At 41.0% G+C, this 21,472-nt stretch overlaps 4 protein-coding genes across 9 annotated transcripts; 2 read left to right on the top strand and 2 right to left on the bottom strand.

Moving 5' to 3' along the window:
• The first annotated feature begins 74 nt into the window (after nucleotides 1-74).
• On the top strand, nucleotides 75-3,283 carry dnase1l1l (deoxyribonuclease I-like 1-like). 3 transcript variants are annotated; one of them, XM_068649251.1, is made up of 9 exons: nucleotides 75-212; nucleotides 371-422; nucleotides 491-579; nucleotides 665-751; nucleotides 824-945; nucleotides 2,168-2,280; nucleotides 2,369-2,526; nucleotides 2,625-2,721; nucleotides 3,012-3,283. In XM_068649251.1, exons 2-9 carry the CDS (start codon nucleotides 405-407, stop codon nucleotides 3,090-3,092), a joined length of 765 nt encoding a protein of 254 aa, XP_068505352.1. In that variant the 5' UTR covers nucleotides 75-212; nucleotides 371-404; the 3' UTR covers nucleotides 3,093-3,283. The 3 variants fall into 3 exon arrangements, with proteins under 3 accessions (XP_068505352.1, XP_049608668.1, XP_068505345.1); XM_049752711.1 differs by lacking the exon at nucleotides 75-212 and having other exon boundaries at nucleotides 219-422; nucleotides 665-733; XM_068649244.1 differs by lacking the exon at nucleotides 75-212 and having other exon boundaries at nucleotides 219-422.
• Nucleotides 3,284-3,503: 220 nt separating this feature from the next.
• si:ch211-150o23.2 (LEM_emerin domain-containing protein) lies at nucleotides 3,504-6,630 on the top strand. 3 transcript variants are annotated; one of them, XM_049752714.2, is made up of 7 exons: nucleotides 3,504-3,901; nucleotides 4,006-4,107; nucleotides 4,767-4,798; nucleotides 4,912-4,937; nucleotides 5,282-5,338; nucleotides 5,587-5,640; nucleotides 5,955-6,630. In XM_049752714.2, the coding sequence occupies exons 1-7, from the start codon at nucleotides 3,820-3,822 to the stop codon at nucleotides 6,175-6,177; spliced, it is 576 nt and encodes a 191-aa protein (XP_049608671.1). In that variant the 5' UTR covers nucleotides 3,504-3,819; the 3' UTR covers nucleotides 6,178-6,630. The 3 variants fall into 3 exon arrangements, with proteins under 3 accessions (XP_049608671.1, XP_049608672.1, XP_049608670.1); XM_049752713.2 differs by having other exon boundaries at nucleotides 3,506-3,901; nucleotides 5,584-5,640; XM_049752715.2 differs by lacking the exon at nucleotides 5,282-5,338 and having other exon boundaries at nucleotides 5,584-5,640.
• Nucleotides 6,524-10,834, bottom strand: si:ch211-150o23.3 (uncharacterized). 2 transcript variants are annotated; one of them, XM_049752708.2, is made up of 7 exons: nucleotides 10,455-10,834; nucleotides 10,151-10,189; nucleotides 9,766-10,074; nucleotides 8,945-9,253; nucleotides 8,518-8,832; nucleotides 8,031-8,180; nucleotides 6,524-7,866 (listed from the first exon to the last, which is right to left on the bottom strand). In XM_049752708.2, the coding sequence occupies exons 1-7, from the start codon at nucleotides 10,483-10,485 to the stop codon at nucleotides 7,823-7,825; spliced, it is 1,197 nt and encodes a 398-aa protein (XP_049608665.1). In that variant the 5' UTR covers nucleotides 10,486-10,834; the 3' UTR covers nucleotides 6,524-7,822. The 2 variants fall into 2 exon arrangements, with proteins under 2 accessions (XP_049608665.1, XP_049608666.1); XM_049752709.2 differs by lacking the exon at nucleotides 10,151-10,189.
• Nucleotides 10,835-11,679: 845 nt separating this feature from the next.
• slc25a33 (solute carrier family 25 member 33) lies at nucleotides 11,680-19,614 on the bottom strand. Its single transcript, XM_049752710.2, has 7 exons — nucleotides 19,388-19,614; nucleotides 17,618-17,791; nucleotides 16,407-16,484; nucleotides 14,998-15,098; nucleotides 14,753-14,819; nucleotides 12,808-13,088; nucleotides 11,680-12,717 (listed from the first exon to the last, which is right to left on the bottom strand). The coding sequence occupies exons 1-7, from the start codon at nucleotides 19,426-19,428 to the stop codon at nucleotides 12,518-12,520; spliced, it is 942 nt and encodes a 313-aa protein (XP_049608667.1). The 5' UTR covers nucleotides 19,429-19,614; the 3' UTR covers nucleotides 11,680-12,517.
• Nucleotides 19,615-21,472: the final 1,858 nt, after the last annotated feature.

The raw sequence follows: 21,472 nt of genomic DNA, 5'->3' as shown, positions 1-21,472 counted from the left end.
ACTTTTTTTTTTTTTTTTTAAAGAGACAACACACTCAAAGGTGAATTGTTTTTGTGGTCATTGTTGATTGTATGGAGGGGCTTTTAACGGTTCCAGATAAAGCTCTATTATCATCTGGCACTGACACAGCACATCCAGCACACAAATGTGCACTTTACCTGCACGTTCCGTGTCACGTATCCCACCCTGGCTGGACTTTGCTCAAAGTGGAGGTAAGAGGATGCACTGGGCCAGTGAGGAGGGCATCACGCAAAACTTTCATCTACGGGGCAATAATCAAGATGAGGACTGCGAGTCTGCTCTGTGCGGTGTGGCTGTGTATGTTCAATGTGGCTTTTTCCCTGAAGATCTGCGCTTTTAATGTTCAAAGCTTTGGAGAATCTAAGGCCAACAACAAGAAGGTTATGGGGATTCTACTGAAGGTACACATCTGAGCAACATTGTCACAAAACTGCACAGATGATTTTTGTCTGATTGTTTTCTTCCCAAGATTCTTTCCCGATGCGACTTGAGTCTCATTCAGGAAGTCCGTGACTCAAAAGGACGAGCAATACAAACTTTGGTGAAAGATCTTAACAGGTTTGTCAGACTGAAAGACTTTTAAAGAAGACAAGCAGTTTCTAACAAAATTCATGCAGAATTACACACTGCTGACTTCCCACAGATTTGACGAATCCAACTCGTATTCCTACGTAGAAAGTGAGAGGCTGGGAAGGAGAACCTACAAGGAACAGTACGTCTACATTTACAGGTAAAAACAGTTGGCAGGGTAAAAGGTCACACCGTTTGACCCCCCCCCCCCCCCCCCCCATCATCTCCACAGAAACAATGTGCTGAAAGTGAAGGAGCAGTATCAGTATGCTAAATCAGAGGCGCAGGGCACTAATGACACAAACGTCTTCTCCAGAGAGCCTTTCATCGTTCGCTTTCACTCCCCGACCACTCGTAAGATTCAGACAAGACACAGTCCTACACTACAATGCACAACATGAGTTTGAAATGGAAGAAGCCTAGAAATAAAAACACTGGCTAATGGCTTTTTCTTGGATTTTTTTGCTTTGCCATGCGATAAAAATCTTATTTTAAATCAAGCAGCAGTTTGGCAGAAAGTAAATAATCCCACCCCCTCAGGCTAATTAGTAGTACTATCTTTGTTGTTGCGTAATAACTCATTAAGGAACAGATATTTGAACCAGACTTTACAACACTCACGCATCCTCTGTGAGTAATATTAGAATATTACAGCAGTTTACTGACTTACAGTAGTTATGAAATGAATCATTTGTCAGTAGGAGTGTACTACACCGCCTCCTAGTGGCCAAACTACACCAGAAAGTGCTGCATTGAATTAATCATGCTCCACAAACTGCCAATTACATTACATTTAGTTGTGCTATTATTACTTTTTTTTTTTTTTTTTTTTTTTTTTTTAGAAAGAAAGAACATATTCCCTTGTTCGTGGTGGTGGGGTTATCTGGAACGTTTCAAAGGCACCACTGTAATATACAGCAAGGACTAATGTAATGAAGTGATGATGATGATTACATTTACCTTGTTTTTTTGGGGGGTGCTGTCTTGCTTCACTGTGGCGGGCCCAGGAAGTGGAATGAGATTGTGGAGATGGACTGAAAAAGAAAGCTGGCAGTCAGACCCAGAGTAATGAAAAAACATGCATTATACCATATATACAGTTGGTAGAATGTTTTACATCACTTATAGACAAAGCAGTGTACAGTACTTAGCAAATACATAACGGTCTGTTAACATGAAGTGATTCCATTCTTCTGTTTTAATTTCAGGGAGCTCTCTGTATTTTGAACAGGAATGAGTTATTTCAAACTAAATTCATATTTTTATACCCAAATTGGACTCAGAGTTAATCAAACAAGAATGGAATTCAACCACTAAAAGAATATTTTCTCATTAGGAATACAAGTAACTATCATTTGACATTAATCAATTCACAATAAAGTTGGTGGCTGTTTTCGTTATAACATGAACTTTTTCGGTAATGACTAATGCTGTTAATTTAAGGAATTTGTGACCTTACATTAGATATTCAGTAATTGATTTGTTACAGCGTCCATGAAACATGCTTTATTATTTTGTTCAATAACTAACAGCGAATCATCGTCACATGATGGCAATCACAGTATTTATGTTTTAGTCACGAAGGATCTCGTCTTCATTGGCCAGCACACAAGTCCCAAAAGTGCCATGAAGGAGATGGATGAGTTGTATAGTGTGTTCAAAGAAATCTACAGAAAGTGGAAAACGGAGGTGCTTTTTTTTTTTTTATTCCTAAATCTACATCCCATTTGCCTGGCATTTCTTGTACTTAATGATGTGAAACTTTCCACCGAGCCAGAATGTGATGATCTTGGGCGACCTGAACGCCGCCTGCGGCTATGTCACCATCAAGGGCTGGCGAGCTGTTCGCCTGAGAAGCGACCCAAAATTTCGGTGGCTGATCGGAGACGAGCAGGACACGACGGTCCGGGAGAAGACGCACTGTGCATACGACAGGTGGGAAATTAGTGGCACACACTGTCTTAGTCAAGTACTGACCAGCAATGGCAAGATGATTTAGGATTTGTTTGGATCTATTTTAATCCCCAATTCAGGATCATCGTCCATGGACGTGACATTATTTCCACCATAGTGCCTGGCTCTGCTCAGCCGTTCAATTTTAAAGAGGCTTTCCATCTGACAGAGGAGGAGGTAAATGTGTTTCAAACATGTTTCACAACATCAACTTTATGTATTGAGGGATTTATTGTGGGTATTGTGTTGAATATTTGGTCAGTGGAAATATTTGGGTCATTCCCAAGGTGACTTGAATGTTTGGAACGATTTAAATTTTGAACGAGACCAATGTAAATATGTCATGTTGAATGCGGTATTTGAAGGAATGATAAACAACCTGTAATGGAACTTTTCTATGATATTTGAATTACTTAGAGGTGCCTGTTTATGAAATGTTTCAACAGCTCTTTGTGCTTAAACTTTAGGCCCTAGGGGTGAGTGACCATTTCCCTGTCGAGGTCGACCTGAAGCCAAAGCACCATTACTTACTGCGCAGTGAGCTGTAGACTGAGATGTACTTGGAATCACCCGGACTTTATTTTTACCTATTCATTAATTAAAAACATTATTCAAAATGTGCCTCGATACCACCATTGACTGTATATTATTGGTTATTGCTTAATGGTGTGACTTTTGCGCCTCTGCCTTCAATTCAGCATTCAACAAACAGTATCTGAACATTAAAACTTTTGAGTGAGTTGGGGTTTTTTTGTGTGGAAAAAAAGGAGTAAAACATTTATTCTTGTCATACATCTGGTTAGGTCCTGTATTTACATTGCTGTATTTAAATTGTCCATCCCTGCGTCGATTACCCCAATCAAAAACTTGATGATTACCACAAGTAGCCACATGGCGACGCTGCGTTTAGAGTGGACCGTTTAACAAAGGGGGCGGGGCAAAACGCTGACGTTAACACTCAGGAGGTACGGTTGATTTTAAGACTCGAGCAAAAACGACGGGCGGACTTCAAAGAACTTTTACTCCCCTTGAGTTTACGCTTTAAAATTGGGGAGCAGCATAAACGCTCAAGAGATGCGATTGTTTAGTTAGTTTATTTTTTTTAATCAGGGTGAGAAAAATCCGAGGGGTACAGCGTTGGACTGAAAAGCGCTCGGACGAAAAGCGGCGAAATAAAGGAGCGCCCCAGTTTTGCGAGAGCAGCCAAGCTTATTTTTAGCAATCGAGACTATCAGATATTCAACTACACGTAAGACTGTAAATTACAGACGCAATATGTATACATTGAGCAGCAAGTCAACAGATGAGCTCCGAATCCTTCTTGATGAATACGGGATCAAGCATGGTCCTGTCGTCGGTGAGCAGTGAACCCACACGCGTGTGACAGTATCATGTTTTCAATGGGGTTATCTTCTCTGCTGTATTGTTATTCTCGCTCATAATATGCCTCTTATATTCAAGACTCCACCCGAAGTCTGTACGAGAAAAAAATTAGAGAAGCGATGGCCAAAAAGAAACGAGTTTATCCGAAAAGATCGGACAAAACCTACTACAGAGAAGAAGGTAAAACACGCACAACAGAAAAGATCAGGTCAACACTTTTAACCTGTCACATTCTGCCACCAAAAAATGTTGCATATTCATATCACCTTTATGAAACAGTTTTACGGGGACTGGAAGTAGTTGTGTTCAACCGCATAGTCGGCTAATCCAGCCATTTCAGCGGCAGTTGCAGAAATTTGGTGTGGCACAATCCTGACACGCAACATGCCCCACCCACAAACTATGCTCGAAGTAATCGACAAAATTTGTTAGGACGATTATTATTTATTTTATTTTAGTGCATTGCGCTAAATGTGAATAAAGATGGGTGGTTGGTCAACATTTGTGTGTTGGAAACAAAGTGATTGATCGACACGTTGGAAACTTTTGACACGGGGTACATGTTTCCAAGCCGCAAATATTTTGCAGAGGTCGCCATATACCTCACCTGTGCAACTCTACATAAGACCCTCAAGAGCTCGAGGGGATGAAGCATTACGTTCTACTACAAACATAAACCATCTGGATGTAGTTACCCCACTTTATAGCTCAATAATACAACGTCCATCGACTTGGGTATTGGAATGCACAAGAATATTACCATGTCAAACAGGATGCTTTTTGGTCCATCTGTAAATTGCATAGCTTATAACGTGTCATTTTTTTCATTCCGATTTCAGAGGAGGAAGTTACATATGTTTACAGTCCACCTGTAAGTAAGGCATGCATATTTGATCTCCAAAATATTTTCCTAATTGGGTGTGCTACTTTTTATTTCTGTTTATTATCAATATTTGTTTACTACAATTGTTTGTGCTGTTGTAGGCCAGAAGTCATTTGCCAGAAGACTAGTAAGTTATATTACACATTGTTTGCTGTAAAATTCATCTTAAAGGGAACATTACCAAAAATTTAAGTTAAATTGCTTAGTGATGAAATGCTTACTCCTTGAGTGAAAATATAAATGCTTCTACATCATCTTTATAAGAGCTAGCTTTTCGCTTGACTTCAGTCTCTGGGCTAGCTACTCGACAAGATGCAATGCCCTAGACCTGCCCCTACTTATCGTAACCAAAGTTACTCTGCAGTACAGGGGGCAGGGTGAGCAGTAGCTATTAACACAAGCTGTTTTAAGTGTGTTTTTTTTTAAATCATATTTTGATTTGACTACTTAGTGTGCACTGTTTTTCTACAGTAGTCGACTTTACACGAGTGCCAGACCAGAGTGGACTGAAAGGGAAGTTCAACACGAGTGAGTACTTTGTTGAAAAATGTTAGGAATTATATTTGTCCAACTCTGATGTTTGCTATGTCTATATCTATCTATCTATCTATCTATCTATCTATCTATCTATCTATCTATCTATCTATCTATCTATCTATCTATCTATCTATCTATCTATCTATCTATCTATCTATCTATCTATCTATCTATCTATCTATCTATCTATCTATCTATCTATCTATCTATCTATCTATCTATCTGTTTTTCTACAGTAGTCGACTTTACACGAGTGCCAGACCAGAGTGGACTGAAAGGGAAGTTCAACACGAGTGAGTACTTTGTTGAAAAATGTTAGCAATTATATTTGTCCAACTCTGATATTTGCTATGTCTATATCTATCTATCTATCTATCTATCTATCTATCTATCTATCTATCTATCTATCTATCTATCTATCTATCTATCTATCTATCTATCTATCTATCTATCTATCTATCTATCTATCTATCTATCTATCTATCTATCTATCTATCTATCTATCTATCTAGATGTGTCAGATAAGACACATGCTTTTGACTTTTTGGGGTCTTTGTGAACATGAAGTTACTGGCAAGTGTGTGACAAACCTCCTGTTGGTCTTTAGACGCTACACATACGACACTGCGTCGTCGCCGTACACAAGCGCCAGGCTGAGAGTCACCGAAGGAACACCCAAGAAATCTCATGAAGACATTCCCAAAGAACCTCAGTCATCCCGCTTCATCCCAGTCTGGGTCCAGTTGCTGTTCTTCCTCGTGGCAGCAGTCTTCCTCTACCTGGTCTTTGCCAACATGGAGACAAACGACTACACGAGGAAAATAGAATGATTTAAGCAAAACTATGCCCAGTTTATAGGGCTGGTGTAGTTCAAATGACATATTTTATCACGGAGTGTTTTATTTTTGTTTAATGCCCTTTTAGCATCTTGTGACCAAGAAGATTTAAAAGACAGTGGAACAGCTAAATTTAGATGTTTGCTTCATCAGTTTAGCTGCTAAACAAAAGTGCCTCAGTGGTTTTGTTACAAGTTACATGACGTTTTAATGCAAATCCATAACTACAGATATTTGTACTCTTGGATGGGTTATTTTTCTACTATTCTAATCACACGGTTTTATCTGCTGACAAAAGAATAACATTTAAAATTGAATAAATAAAGTCCAAGTTGGGGTGTTAAGTGGGACATAGTCAACTCAAACATTTTAATCAACCATGACATTTAAATGTTGATATGCAGCAATGTAAATAAAATGACAACGTAATGGTTTAAAAATACAAAAGCATTCTCTACATAAATCATTGACATTTAAATGTTGATATGCAGCAATGTAAATAAAATGACAATGTAATGGGTTTACAATACAGAAGCATTCTCTACATAAATCATTGCGCTGGAGAACCAGGTACACAATACATTTGTGGAGTTTGTCCTTAGAAGTCTGTTAATAAAACAAAATGTTAGTCACATTTTGCCACGTGCTAGTAGAAGCAGCTCAAAATACATGTGCTTTAATGCTGAATTGAGGCCGAACATTAAATTTGAACACAATGGCTGTATTTCAACCTCTCTGAAGCACATGGCTTAGATAAATATGAAGGGAAAGCATGGGCAAAATCATAACACTGGAGAACTGCTGTGTCCAACAGCTCGAAAATAAAACGAAACCCTGTTTGCCATTTTACCAACCGATTCACCTGACAGTTTTTATACAAATGATTAAAGCATTTTGCTTGCTTAGTGTTAAACCAAACAAACTAATTAGGCAACTACACTTTTGCTTAGACCATAAGCTGTAAACTGTAGTTAAAATTCAGTTACTGTATACCAGCCAACCATAACATTCTTGCACACTACTGTATAATGATCCTTATTTTTGGTGATGAATAAAACTAAGAGGTAATTTACTTGATTTAATTGGTACAAATATACCACCTTATAATGAGAAGTTTGATTCATGGAATGAACTGAGGTGACCCAAACATTCAACACATCTTGTGATGTAAACTACGACCACAATCATGATCACATCTGACAATGTCAGTCAAAAGTAACCATTCTAATTATCCAAGTGTTTGTAATGTCACGTGGCTGGTAGGTATGGGTGCTGCAGGATGATGCTGCACGATTGGAATCATGACGGAACTGCACAAACTTCCAAAATGTCACAATAATAATAGGCAACTATCAAGAGAATTGCTTGGTTGTTTAATTTCACACTTGACGGGTGGAGAGGCAGTCCAGCCATTACTAATTGCATACAAGTCAATTTTCCATAATATATGTCCTTCGAAGCTCAAGGCCCAAGTGTTTAAATTGCTAGGAAATATGCTGGTAATACAGAAAGACACAGTAATCCGAAACTTCAAACATAGAAGAGAGCTTGTAGTATCCAGACCATGAAGTGGTTGCAGGAGTGATTGCTGAGCAAGCCAACTGGCTCTCCGGTGCCACATGAATCCATCGTCGTACAATCATAGCTTGTTAATTGATAAGGCAACATAAGTGTTTTCCACACCTGTAGATGGAAACATGTTGTTAGACTTTCATCCAAGCGTGTCTTGTTTTTGTTGAACACAGCCAACAACTACACTGTATTTTAATGTTGGTCAAAATGGTGATACTTGGAGAGCGAAATATTTTGGGGGGTGAGACTTGTAAAATGTTTTGTGGACCACTTACAGGATCTGGTCTCTCGCTCCAGCTCAGAGGGATTCCTCTCCTTGTTGCACAACACCTTGGCCATAACAATAATTACGATGACAGCGATGACCAATGTCAGGCCAGACACAAGCCAGCTGATCATTACTGGACTCAGAACTGGATCTGGGTCTGAAAGTGGGAGAAATTTTTGTCACGGACATAAGAACATCCCATTTAGTGCTCAATATAAGTATTAGGGAACAAGAACTGACAGCAAACGCTGAGGCTGGCTGCAGAAAATACAAAATGTATTTGTCCCCCTAGCATTAAAATTGCTAGACTGGACAATTCCACAAATAGCTTTACTCTAATCACATCAAAAGGGGGTAAATTTGTTCATAAATATTTATCTGTCAACTGTCTAGGTCTCGTCTGTATGCTGTACCTTATCCTAAAGTGTCTTGAGATTGGGGTGCCCAAACAAAGAGGGCCAGATTTAGTGAGGTGAAAATGTGCAGGGGCTGACCTCTTATAGATATGGGCAGGGCTTGGCTCTCTCTGGAGACAAAGGTGCGTCCTCCAAGCTGGACCCGATACAGACAGTAGTAGTAACCCTCATTTGAGCTCTGGGCAACGGCGAAGGTAAAAGTGACAGAGGGGCCGAGGGCCGGCAGAGACTGGCGCACTGTTCCATTGGGGCGGATGAGTCGCAGCTGAAAGGAGCCTCCTGGGTACGGCTGTGGTGTGGAGCATGTGATGTTAAAACTGTGGCCCTTGATGACGGAACCAGCCGGGGCCTCAGAGGACGTGTTGTACCAGTGCTGGGGGGTCAGGAGTTCCACTGTGATCACACCAAAGGTGTTAAGAGCTTGTCTGTATCTCATGTACAACCCTCTTATGTTCGATTCGATGTTTTCATTGGCCAACACTAACACCTGCAGACTGTGACTTACCCACGGTGATGTTAACAGAGTTGCTTGGTGGAGAGCTGAGCATCTGAGAAGGTGAGTTGCCGCTGACCCTGTAACGACAGCTATAGCTGCCCTGCTGGAACGTCTTGATGTTGGGCAGAGTTATCTCCACCCGTGACTGACTCATCTCCGCCCTCTGCGTCACCACTGGCATGGACAGGCCATGTCTGTACAGGTGGAAGTCACGGACGTGATGACCCGGCAGGACACTGCAGCTGAACCGAGCCGCCTCCCCAGACGAGAACACATTGTGAGGTGACGACAGGGAGAGGATGGGCATGTGAAGGGTACCTGTGTGAAAAACAGAGGGGACTCACTAAACTTAGTACATTTCACTCGAGAACATTTTATTGGGGGGAATTGCGATAACGCTCTGAATCGTTTCGGGTGAGAGACTGCGACTGACCTAAAATGCCAATAAAAAGATGAATTATAACATCATAAGTAGCCAGTATACGGGGCATGACAAAGCAATGTGAATGGTTGCTTAACAAGTGTTGTAAGTAGTTAAATACTGTTATGTTTTCTTACATTGTAAAATGTACTTTATTCATATAATTATATTTACACATCTACATACACAGTGCATTTCAAGAAATTAGCATGTTGTACATAGAAATGATTTGAGCAGTTAAATTCAAAACGTGAAGCAATCACAGCTCAAAATAGTACCGTTGTATTCTATTTATTTATTTTATAGAACTTTGAAGATTGTTACTATTACGAATTTGTATAATATGCAAGTATGACTTTTTGAAGCAAGCAAGGCTGCGGCACCCGTGTTTAAATCAAGATCGTCCCACCTGAGCATTTCACCCCTGCATCATTTTCATGGGTGCAGTGGTGGTGACTATGGAGGACGACGGCACAGCGGGTCAAACTGGACTCGTGCCCCGTGCACTGAACATGCCGCAGCCAGATCTCTCCCCTGCCCGCACCAAAAGCCGCCCCGTGGACGGCTGACTCTGCCAAGCCGCAGGACAGCTCCAGGCACACCACGTCCGCCTCGCGGAGGTCCCAGCCGTGGTCGCACACCGTACCCCATTGGTTGTGTCGGAGAATCTCGACGCGGCCAGAACATTTGTTTTCCCCATCCACAAGTCTGATACGATCTGAGGACCAGAAACAACATTTACAAGGACCACGCTGCATAGCTATGAATGATGGGAGTTCCAAATCCTGGCTTACCCAAGGCGGTGACTTTGTCCCGCAGAACACCTAACAAACCTTGATGAAATGAGAAACTAAATTATCATCACGTGGACAGCAATGTCAACTGCGTTGCTGAATTTAAAAGAACTACACCCAACAAGAATAATATCCAAACAACGGAAGTAATTGTTAATTTACGCAAAACAGTGGTGTCAAGTTAAATTCCTCAACGATGAGCGGCAGCTGCAGGCCACAACATTGCGTAACTTCAGACACAAACAGCCTGGGCTAACAGCACGTTAGTCAATCTGAGCCTCGACAAGCACCCCAATAAACTTACCTGTTAGCAGAATGTAGAGGAATGTTAACATAGTTTCCCCTCACCCTTCCATCCAACAGCGGGGTCGGAACGGTGCCCGGCCGACGGCTGAGTGCTGAAAGACGCTACAAACACGCAGCATGTGCTAGCTTAGCAAGCGAAGTGAACTAATGCTGACCAAGTGGGGAGCTTTAACCTAATGCCTCGTACTATATCGCGGTAATGTCCACAAGCGATAGACATTTCCTGCTCATAAAAGCGACGCCAGTTACAGTAATGTCGAAAGTGAGACAGTCAAAATAATCTGACGTCCATATCGGAAATGTGTTGGGTCAAGAGTAGAGTTTATCCAACCTGACCGGGTGTTAATGGTTCTCAAGGCAGCCGCTAGGGGTCAGCATTTCACCGCAGTAGTTAGTGTTTTCTTAGTTGAAAACACTTAATTCTTTTAAACTTAAAAATATCTTTTTAAATTGTTAAAATTTAAAGAGACTCCAGCAAACTGAGCATTGGCAGTAATATAATACGTCTATATGTGAAAATGATGTCAGCACTAAAATGTACGCAACTTAAAGAATATTTGGTAATTCAAGGACTTTGGGGAATGCTAGAACTGGTCCGCCCGTGGAGCTGGCTCCTTGTTGTCTTTCTACTCTCAGAAGGGAGGCAAGTATTGTTTAACGGCTTGGTTTGTCACAACCTGATATCACTCAGTGTGTGAAATGATTCATTGCTAGCAAAACTCATATGCACATTTATAAATACATTTTTCTTAAAGGGCAAATCACTGAAAGGTTTTAAAATGGTCACGCTGACAACCCAAGCTGCTGTTTTCTTGGGCGTTTGGAAATTTACTCATAGTGCGCAGTGGTTCAAATTTGACCGTTTGTAAATTTAGCGTGTTGCTCGATTGCTGTTAGGAAATTCATAGTGCAGCAAAAGCTGAGTGACACAGTGTACCCTTAAGTACACAACACACCGGCGCGTTCGGAAATTAAGGGGAGTAAAGCGCACTCTCCCTCCAAACACGCCCACTCACAGAATAGCGTTCGGGCGAAATTTCCAAACGCGCCCCTTATTTCCGTTTACAGTGCGTTAATCACGAGGTAACAAATGACAGTTACCGTCGTATGACTGTTTTTCGTTTGGCTATTGCATCATTACCAATTGTTACAATTTCCAAGTTAGAACTTGTAACGCTCTAAATAGGAAACCATTTGGAAATCATTATGAGCACAGAGGCGTCTTTCGTATCAACCTCACAGTTTATAGATCTCCAAACAACATGCAGATGTTTGTACGCATAACATACGTGGAAATGACAGGATTGATAACAGCATTTTGTTAAAAGCAAATGTATCAAAAATTCAAAAGGAAAATGTGTCTGGTCAAAGTTATATCATCTTAATGACGACGTCTTTGTATGGTACACATTTTAAAGTCTACAAAAAATCACTACAAAAAAAAAACATATCAGTCTCAATGCATTTTATTGACTCACTTGTCAAATGAGCATCAACGTTGTCTTATTCGAAATAAAATGTAACCATCCTTTTTTCACAAAAAATTAAGAGGTTAGCAAGTCAATGTATTTAAAGATATATATATATATAAAAGAAAAATATGACACGGTTCTCTATAAATTTAACTTGACAAGCGTACTGTATTGTCCCAAAATTGTGTTTATTGGAAGGTGTCCAACAGCGCTACAAATAGCACTGATAGCTGAATCACTTCCCTTCATAACTACATGAGCCAACCTCTATTCTCATGTAAGCAAATTCTCTTATCACTGATAATGTAAAGGAAATTGACCTGAAATAAGAAAACACAAAATAATTTAGTTAACTTAACACAAGTAATCAGAGAAGATGGCCTTTTTTCCCCCCCACACAGGTTAGCAACTTGTTGCTGTCTTCTGATAAACAATGTGTTCTAGAGATAGCAGAACAAGTCGCTTCAAGTCCAAAATAGCAGTCTCTCGGGCACCACACTTACATGAACGTGCTGCAATTCAAACTTTTAAAGTGTGTCCGGCCATGAAGTGGCATTCAACATTTGCCGAAAAGAAAATATCCCTTTTTTCACTTGGACTCTCCCAGTAAATGGACGATGAGTTCATATGTAGACAGGACGATGGCCGTGTTGGGGATTTGCTTAATTAGCTGTGGAATGAGTCCTCTATAAAAAGCAGCGTAGCCTTCTTCCAAAGCTATTAACCTCCCGGTCTGAAAGAAATACTTGTACTTGCTGCCTTCCTCACGCAGTCTTGTCCGAATCACCTCTGTGAAGAAAAATGACAAATGATTTTGAGGCGATTTGCTGCTGGAAATAGTCGTGACAGGAGGCCTGCTTAGTACATGTGCTTGCTTACCATGTGGGTAGGCTATGCAGGACGCGCAGCCCTTTGAGAAAGCAGCTGCCATCATCAAGCGCAGGAAGTCAGACGCTCTTTTCTCATTTTCGCTGTTCGGGGAGGCCAGCTGGTGGTCGGCGAGCCGCTTTTTGAGCGTCTCATAGATGAGGAAGCAGATCATGGTCTCGGAGATTCCAGCGTAGGATGCCGTCAGGCCGCGGTAGAAGCCTCGAATGCCCTCCGTTTTGTAAACGTGGCGGGCGCATTGCAAGGCATTCATCTTTTTCTCTCCTCTGGCTCTGAAAAGTCAAACAAGTGTACTTTGATTAATCAATGGATTGTTTTATCAAAATATTTGGGACATGGAATGGGAACTCAATAAAGCACTCATTCCCAACCACTAGGCTGCAAATTTGGTGTCATGACAGATTCCATTTCACCCCCGCCCCATCTCATTTTACCAAACATAATTGACCACCTATCCATCCCAGCATCAAATACTCGTCCACTAGATGGCAGAAGGTACAATCAACCCGCATAACCTATTGCTCTTCATACAACAGCATGATTGCTTTGTGTTCAACCAAATGGGCCCACATTTCACACTCAAATATAAATAAATACACACGCAAGTACATTTTGATCATGACTTGAGTTTATATCCTTTTCATGGCGCTTTGGTTTAGTGGTGTGCCATTGTTAAAATACACACCATAAAACATGTTCAATAAAAAAGATTTGCTTCCTGTTTTTGCAAAAGAGCTCTTCAAATATTAATCTTCAGTTTATCATTCATTACAGAGCTGTCACTGTCTAAGTTTAGAGCTAAATGGATAATGAGCCGTCACAGTGTTTCGCTTTACTTTTTCTGAATTGGATGAGTACTATCTAGTGAAGGAAAAAAAAAAGCCACCCCCCCAAAAAAAATCACCATTAAACACAAGTAAATAAATACATACATTCTGCTGTGACCTTGCACCCCCCCCCCCCAATCCAAGTGTAAATATAGACTTCTGCCAATGCGTCAGACCTGTGTATTTACGGACATAGATCACAAGCTCAGAGTCACGTAGTGAAAGGCTCAAGGACAGCAAAGTGCTGTCATGCGGTCAGCGTTTGTATTGCAAATGACATTCTACACACAGACTACCTGCCTTCAAATACTCTCCTCCAGCGATTCCCTAAAGGTCACTGAAACAAGCTATGTAATATTGCAAAAAAAATCTCATGGAACACTACATGTTACAACAAATATATCTAATTTGTACATATACCAAAGTATTTATAGTATCAGCTCAATGTACTCATAAATTAACTGCACTAAACTTTTTGCATTGAATAAATATCTGGATGCACGAGTTTTTTTTCTGTCAAGTCAAGAAACAGCATGTCATTGTTCTGACTCACTATATGTCGCTGGCAAAGATAATTGAACAAAAATAAATTACTTGGGAAAAATATTAGCCCAATTAAGCCAAACTGGGTCATTTCCTTTGACACACATGTTGATCTCACATAGTACACATGAAAAATGTTGGCCCAGTTAAGCCAAACTGGCTCATTTCCTTTGACACACCTGTTGATCACTTGTAGTACACACTAAGGCCCACTGCACACTCCAAAATATGTCTCAACACAAATGAAACATCATTCAGGGTGCAGAGTTCGACAGCTAGTTTCAATGAGTGGCTAATGGTCAACCACTGGTTTCGAAATCTTAATCACCTATGAGGTGCGTCGCAAGGTTGCAGATTAACAGCCAATTTATGTTAAAAAGACTCTGCCTAGCTATCCAAATACTGTGTAGCAACTGTCATTTTTTTTAGATGGTGGTCCATTCGAGTCTGGTTGTGGTGTGCTGTGGATCTAAAATGCTGCCACTACAATCACTGGTCCACTCTATGCCAATCTAGAAGCTTCACGCATGGGCACAGAGGGCAGGTGCACTTAAGGCCATACTCACTTTTTCTCTAGCTGCATCCTGGTCTTGACCATCCAGACGGGATTCATCAGGGAGTTTGTCACAAAAGCTGAGGAACAGACAACATGGTTTTTTTTTTCTAAATCATGCTAAGACAGAAAGGAATGAACACTTGAGAATTTGCAAAATGTAGTTTGCCTTTTAATCTTGAAGAACACCAAAACATTTACTGGCCGCTGGATCACGTGCCACTGCTTTTATGTATGACATTATGCGAGAGGGCTCACCTGCGATACCAGCAGAGGACATGTGTACAGCACCACTATTGGGAACCAGCATCCCATTGAAAAGCTCTTTGGATTTGGAATATGCAGCAAAGTAAATGGCTCTGAAATAAAAAAAAAAAAAAAGGGAACAAACTGGTGAGAACTCATAGACCACAGAAAGTGTCGGAAGAATTTGCACATCAACAGAGAATCCATTCTCAAAATGCCTAATGCGCAAATGTGGGTCTATAACTTGAGGGTTCATGACACGAGTGATTGTAGAGGGAATGACAGTGGGGTCCCTGCACCTCACTTCGGGAACAGACTGACACTGCACCAGAATGGGCTGAATAAGCAGAGAGCCTCAATGGCCAAAAGAGCTGCTCTGAATGGGAGCATGTCCAAGTTGACACACAGACTAGCATAGTGGTAGCATTACATAAATGACTGATACCGCTATTCATTAGCCAGTGCGGCTAATGTGACCCCATGAGTGTATTCAGTCAGGAGTCTCAAAGTCCAATCAAATTTTTGTTAAAGACATTTGTGATAACGGTACAACACTCGGGGGGGGGGGGGGGGGGATGGGTTTGCTTGTTGACACACTTAAAGCGAAAATGTATGAAATTTATTAGAATAGAATAAACAACAGAATAGAAAGCCTTAAGTGTCATGATGCAGAAAAACAAGATGTGAAACTCCTTGTATAATAATAATTGAATTTTTTTTTTAAAAAAAAAACCTACACTCAGCAAGACAACACACAGTGCCAAGGCACACATCATATATACAGGAGCAGCAGTGCGAGAAATTAGATAAATGTAGGAAAAAAAGTGGCAGCAATGTGGAATAAGTGTTAGTGTGATTACCAGCCAAGACAGAGTTTGGAGGCTAAACAGATGAATAAATAAAATGATGACACAAGTTCTATGAGTAAATACAGAAACGTGAGTCGATATAAAGTGATGAGTAGCAGCTCAATTGACACTGAAGACAGTGTTTGCCAAACAATCAAAGGAAATGTTTTGCCATAGAAGCACCTTTGTCAGTATCAATGCTTTAGTTTGACTGTGCAAACATTTGGAAAGAAGTAAGCGCACTCAAATTATATTATACAATCATGTGAGGCCTTGTAAGAAGGATATTGGTAGCTAACTGACTATAAGAACATGAAAAGTGACACTATGACAACAGCGTCTTGTCCATATGTGCAATCAACCTTTCGGATGTGTGATATAAAGTTTTGGCTTTTGTTTTTGAGTACAAGGACATGTAAGAGTGCGTAATCAGTGACTTGTACACTAACTGGCAGGCCTCACATCATTGCCACATAGTTCAACTTTGCGCGACAAAAGACTATTATGTAAACATGGTGAGAGTTGGCTTAATATGGAAGAAACTCAAAATATGTAGTGCAGCGCTTTCTTTACCGTGAGGGAGCCACACCAACAAGATTTGGCCCCAGACCACGGAAAAGAGATCTTGGCCCCTCTTTCTCAAGGATTGATCTGGGGGGAAAAAAAAAACAAAAAAACTAAACAAGCAGTCATGCATGGACCCCTATTCTATTAATAAAATGACTATTCTAACATCCTCTTATGCTGATGAAGTCTTATATCAGAAGTACTGCCTTGAGACAGATCTAGACACACCACAAGTCACATTCAATTGGCTTACTTGCTACACACAAACCCTTTAAGGTTCTGTGACCTTCATAAGTCAGATAGCTGGGAGGTGTCAGTCTGCATTTCTGCACTTCTGTAACATACACCCTCTCTCCAAAATGCGCATTAGCCCTGTGAATTACCCTCTCACTTAGGAAACAGCTGCTTTCAAACAAGAGCCAGGTCAAAATGAAACTGATTGTTTTTTAGGTCAAAGTCACTGGCAGCCGGTTGTTTACGTATACTACTGTATGCCTTATCTGGTACACTGTAAAACACTGTCTGCCATTACAAAGACAGCACAAAGACAGAGAAGACGCAACAGTGAAAAACACATTTGAAGTATAAAAGCGCCTGACTGGAACTGGCATACTAAAGTGTGTTGCATTTACACTGTTTTATTATCTGGGTGTCTTGGGCCTCAACATTTTGAGCCTCAGTTGATAGCATACCAGACCAGTTGCAGTCCTCGTCATCTGGGTGTAATTTAACACTTCCGCCACAGCACCCCATTAAAGAAATTCCCTTGTAGTCTTTGAGCTGTTCCTTGAGGCAACATTCCATAAAAAAAACAACAACATACATATACTATAGTATTTGAGTGCCCAATGAATATGGATATGGGGGAGGACTGCCGCTATTGTGGTGTCTGGTGGAAAATGCTGGGCCCTGTCACAGCATGCTGCTGTTTAGGAAGACCGAGCAAGAGCAGGAACACAGTGCAGGACAAGATTAACAGCAGACTATGCCGCAGTTTTTACCCGGTAAGGAAAAAAACTGCATTTAAGTTGTGATATAACAGCTCCTAGAAAAAGTCATCGTGTTGACCGTACATAAGAATACAAGAAGGCATTTATTATGATATTCTGGGGTCTTCCACAGTCTTCGGAGATAAGTTGTACCGCCTATACATGCGTAGGAACAAAGTGTTCTCATCACAGAGTACAGTGCAGCATGAACTGCTGACAACATTTTACCGTAAGACTTGCAACAGCCCAGGCGTAACAGTGCCTGGTCGGATGACCCCGGTCCCAGTAAGGGTCCCAAGCTGGACTTGGAAGACGGGTCGGAGGGTAAGTCCGGAGGACTGCAGTCGTGTCTTTAACACCTCCAAGGGGCAGGTCACGATGGCTCCCACTGTACCACTACACCTGCAAAAACATATAAGGAAAAAATTGACACTACTCAGTTGCTATCTTTGAAGTACTGTTTAATTCCCAAGATGGAAACCCTGCAGTAGACCCCCCTCCCTCCCCTGAGACCAAAATATTTTTGTCACGCGACCTATGAGCATTTCTGCCAAGACCACAGCACTTTTAGTGGCTGTCCAAGGGTTAACTTGGCACTTCTGCTTTCCCTTTGGTGACACCTTTCTCTATGTTACAAGAAATGCATTATATTCCCATACTTTACAGCTGCGTTTCCTATGTGCCACAGGAGATGTAACATTGTAATGTGCTCATAACAGCTTACAGTGAGCCATCTTTGATCTGTGTCACTTTCCTTCATCGAACAAAGCTGTCACACTTATAACAATGACATCAAAAGCCGAAAGAAGCTACCTACATGAAGCCTATTCTGGAACTTGAAAGAATTATTCACTCTTAATGTGATTGCAAAGTGATATGGTCATTTTGTGTATGAAAGTCATTGATTCCCAACCGCTGTGCTGCATCTGAGGACATCAGGTGTTATTCAGCCCAGAAATGACATTCATTTACTACAAATAATGAGTCTGCGCTCAGGCCTGCAGTTTATAATGGCAAGCAAAATAATCAACTGCTCACTCAACACGTTACACTTCATCCAACAGAATAACGCAACAGCTCTGAGGTCAACAAAACAGACAACCCTTTTTAACACCGGGTAAATTTAGATGAGATAACATTGATTTCAGAGAGTCTATGTTATGATGGAATATTTAACAATTTCGATCATCCTTTCGTGTCGAATGTTGTAATTACACACGCTGCCAAAGTTGTCGTGACTTTTCAAGGGTAAAATGGCGTCATTTTAACTAACCAAGCTTTGTCAAAACCTGGCCTTAACATCATCCATCGTGTCGCTTCTAGTCACCTCGGCGATTTATTTGGTGGGGTTTCCGTTGCACTACTGGCAACAATTATCCCGATAATGTTCCTACTATCCTTAGACGTGCAAGAATCTAAACATTCTGGCAATCTGCCTCTCGTTACATAACAACAGCAGTCTACAACCCGTGCGATCTGCCGTCGTGCCTAGAACCCGGTTGCTAAACTTCAACCTTAGAAAGGCAGTTCTCTTTCATGTGGCATTTCAAGCCCAAAACGCAACATTATCAGCTCCGAACGTGACGCCGTACAGATGTAAATCGTGCCAAGCCTAGCTAGCTAATCTCCGCGATGATGTATCTATCGTGAGATATGAACGTGTTATGATGTTGCCGGGTGACTTCAAGACAAGGTTTCTGAACTCCGTGTAAAGAGTTTAAAACATGGATATTATTCGTAAGGCAGTCAGTCTGTGTGGAGAATATAGAAATAATGTATGGAGAAACACAGAGGAAACGTTAGCTCTGAATGATAATGAAATGCTAACGCGAGCTAGCTAGTGCTAACAGTTAGCACCCCGGCTAACGGTCCGGTATGCGGGCAGAAACTCTTCGCTTCTGTGAAATTGTATCCTACCGTTAAAAAAAAAAAAAAAAAACACGTCGAGAGACGTTTCGAATTTGCCCGTTTAGAAGATGTGGTATTACGCTGACTTACCCTCCAGCAAAAAGATGCAGAAGTGTGTCTTTCTGGGCCATCTTCCTACTTCTTCTTATTGGTCTTTTCTTTTCAAACAGCCACCATACTAATATTGATGTTCCTGAATAAGCTCTCTAATGCAAAGACGGACGCTTCGGTGCACAGAGCTTTCGGCTTTTTCACGTGTGGAGTGCTGGCTCGCTGTGAAACCGGCTGGGCGGAGCTGTCAGTCAGAGGCAAACCGGCTGAGGAGGCGTCGCCCATGATGACGACAGTGGGCCGGATGAGGGCGTCGTCTGTGACGTAAGCACACGTGCTCTGGACACTGCGTCTGTGACCTTTTCAAGTCGCGCTTTATTTTGGCTAAATAACGGAGGTACAAAAAGAGGACGAGGTCAATCGTGTTTGGACCCGATGTGAAATTGACACAGCGAGTGTTTAATATAATGGCTGCATATGGTGATGTTGAATATATCGTTGTTTGTTCACAAATTAGCAATGGTTCTTTCTCTTGGTGCTCCAGCTTTCCCCCACATTAGAGACTATAAACCCAGGTCCAGATAGAAAACAAGCTCATTTGCCTGCAGTTTGAGTAGAAGCATCTTTGGTTAAAGCGAAACTGTCGCAGGGGTTTTACTTCCTCGGCCTCTGTCTCTGTCCGACATTCCAAAATTGAACCCTGTGGAACAGGTTTTTAGTTAACCTAGATGTTTTTAGAATGTGAGATAAAGCCAAAGTACCTGTACAGAATCCATGCAAACACAGGGACAACATGCAAACTCCACACAGGAACGCAAGAGCTGAGATTTGATCCCTGAACCACAGAACTGTGAGCTAGTGTTACTAGTTCACGTTGGTGCCCTTAAGTTGCGGTACAGCATGAAAAAAAAACTCTGGCAGTAATTTTAACAATGACATCTATATTTTCAAATGACCTTAGACCAGGGTCCTCAGTTAGACACTTGTGAAATTTTTCAAAGTGAGGTCAGGAACAGTATAAAATGCATAATTTGGTACCAAAAACATTGATGTCACCAAGTGACACCAAATCAAAAACTTTAAAAGGCCCCAGCTCCTCACAACACTCAATAGGGTCATAAAATGTAATGATGGACAATTCTGTAATACTTCACAAGGGCCTGAAAACAGTACAGTACTTGAAAACAAAATAAAGTGTTTCTATAAGAATAAATGTAAGGAAGGTGTCTAAGTATTTAATACATCACAGAAATACCTCCAAAGTGCAACAATGGTTGTTTACTTTTTTTTGAAGGACGCAATTTAAGTTCCACTGTTGAGGGAAAAAAAGCAAAGCCCATGTCATTATGGTAATTCAGTTGCATGATATGCGATCTCTTGCTGCAATAGCACGTCCCAATGTTTACCAGTCAGATGTTTATCTACCAGCAGTTAGCCGCCTCTAGCTGTGATAAGAACTGGAAATAACAGGAGATATTGGAGGAAGAAAAACAACATGATCTTTTCTACTGGGAGAACAACAACAAAGAATGTTGGCTGGTTTGGACTCAAGTGGACACGTGACGCAGGTGAAGTGCAGTGAAATTTCAAATAGAACACAACAGGAAGGTCAGTTGAAAACAAAGTTGGTCAGCTAAATTGTATTTGCATATTTAAGAAAAATACGCTCAGCACTGCAGTGACTGAGTAACGTTGTTTGGTCTTGAGTCACAAACATCGGAGCTACTGACACCAAATGAAAGATGAACCTGTAGTATTTACAATGGCTGATGGGATACTTTGTCTAATCGTAATGACTTTTCCGCCTGTTATCAAGTGCAATGTAATTTCAATTCAGGATTTAATAAACCTCACATAATCATTAAACTGTTATGAGAGTTCAACTCAATCTCTGTATCTGTAAAACTGATACAAGAGTGAAAGGCACAACCTTAAATTTCACACCTCGAATATCTCATACTATTTCTCGTCTCAATAACTCCACCTCTTCTTTAGCACAACGCGCATCCAAATACATTTAATTTAGAATTTGCTTTAGCACACGGTGTTTCACTGCAACAGGGACATTTTGAGTCAGTTTTGTATAATTATGTCTGTTGTGATTGAAGTACCACAGTAATATTA

The sequence above is a fragment of the Syngnathus scovelli genome, chromosome 2 (assembly GCF_024217435.2).
Source record: "Syngnathus scovelli strain Florida chromosome 2, RoL_Ssco_1.2, whole genome shotgun sequence".
In the NCBI taxonomy this organism is placed as follows: domain Eukaryota; kingdom Metazoa; phylum Chordata; class Actinopteri; order Syngnathiformes; family Syngnathidae; genus Syngnathus; species Syngnathus scovelli.
Note: the sequence above shows the minus strand (reverse complement) of the source record. Positions and strands in the feature narration are given on the sequence as shown.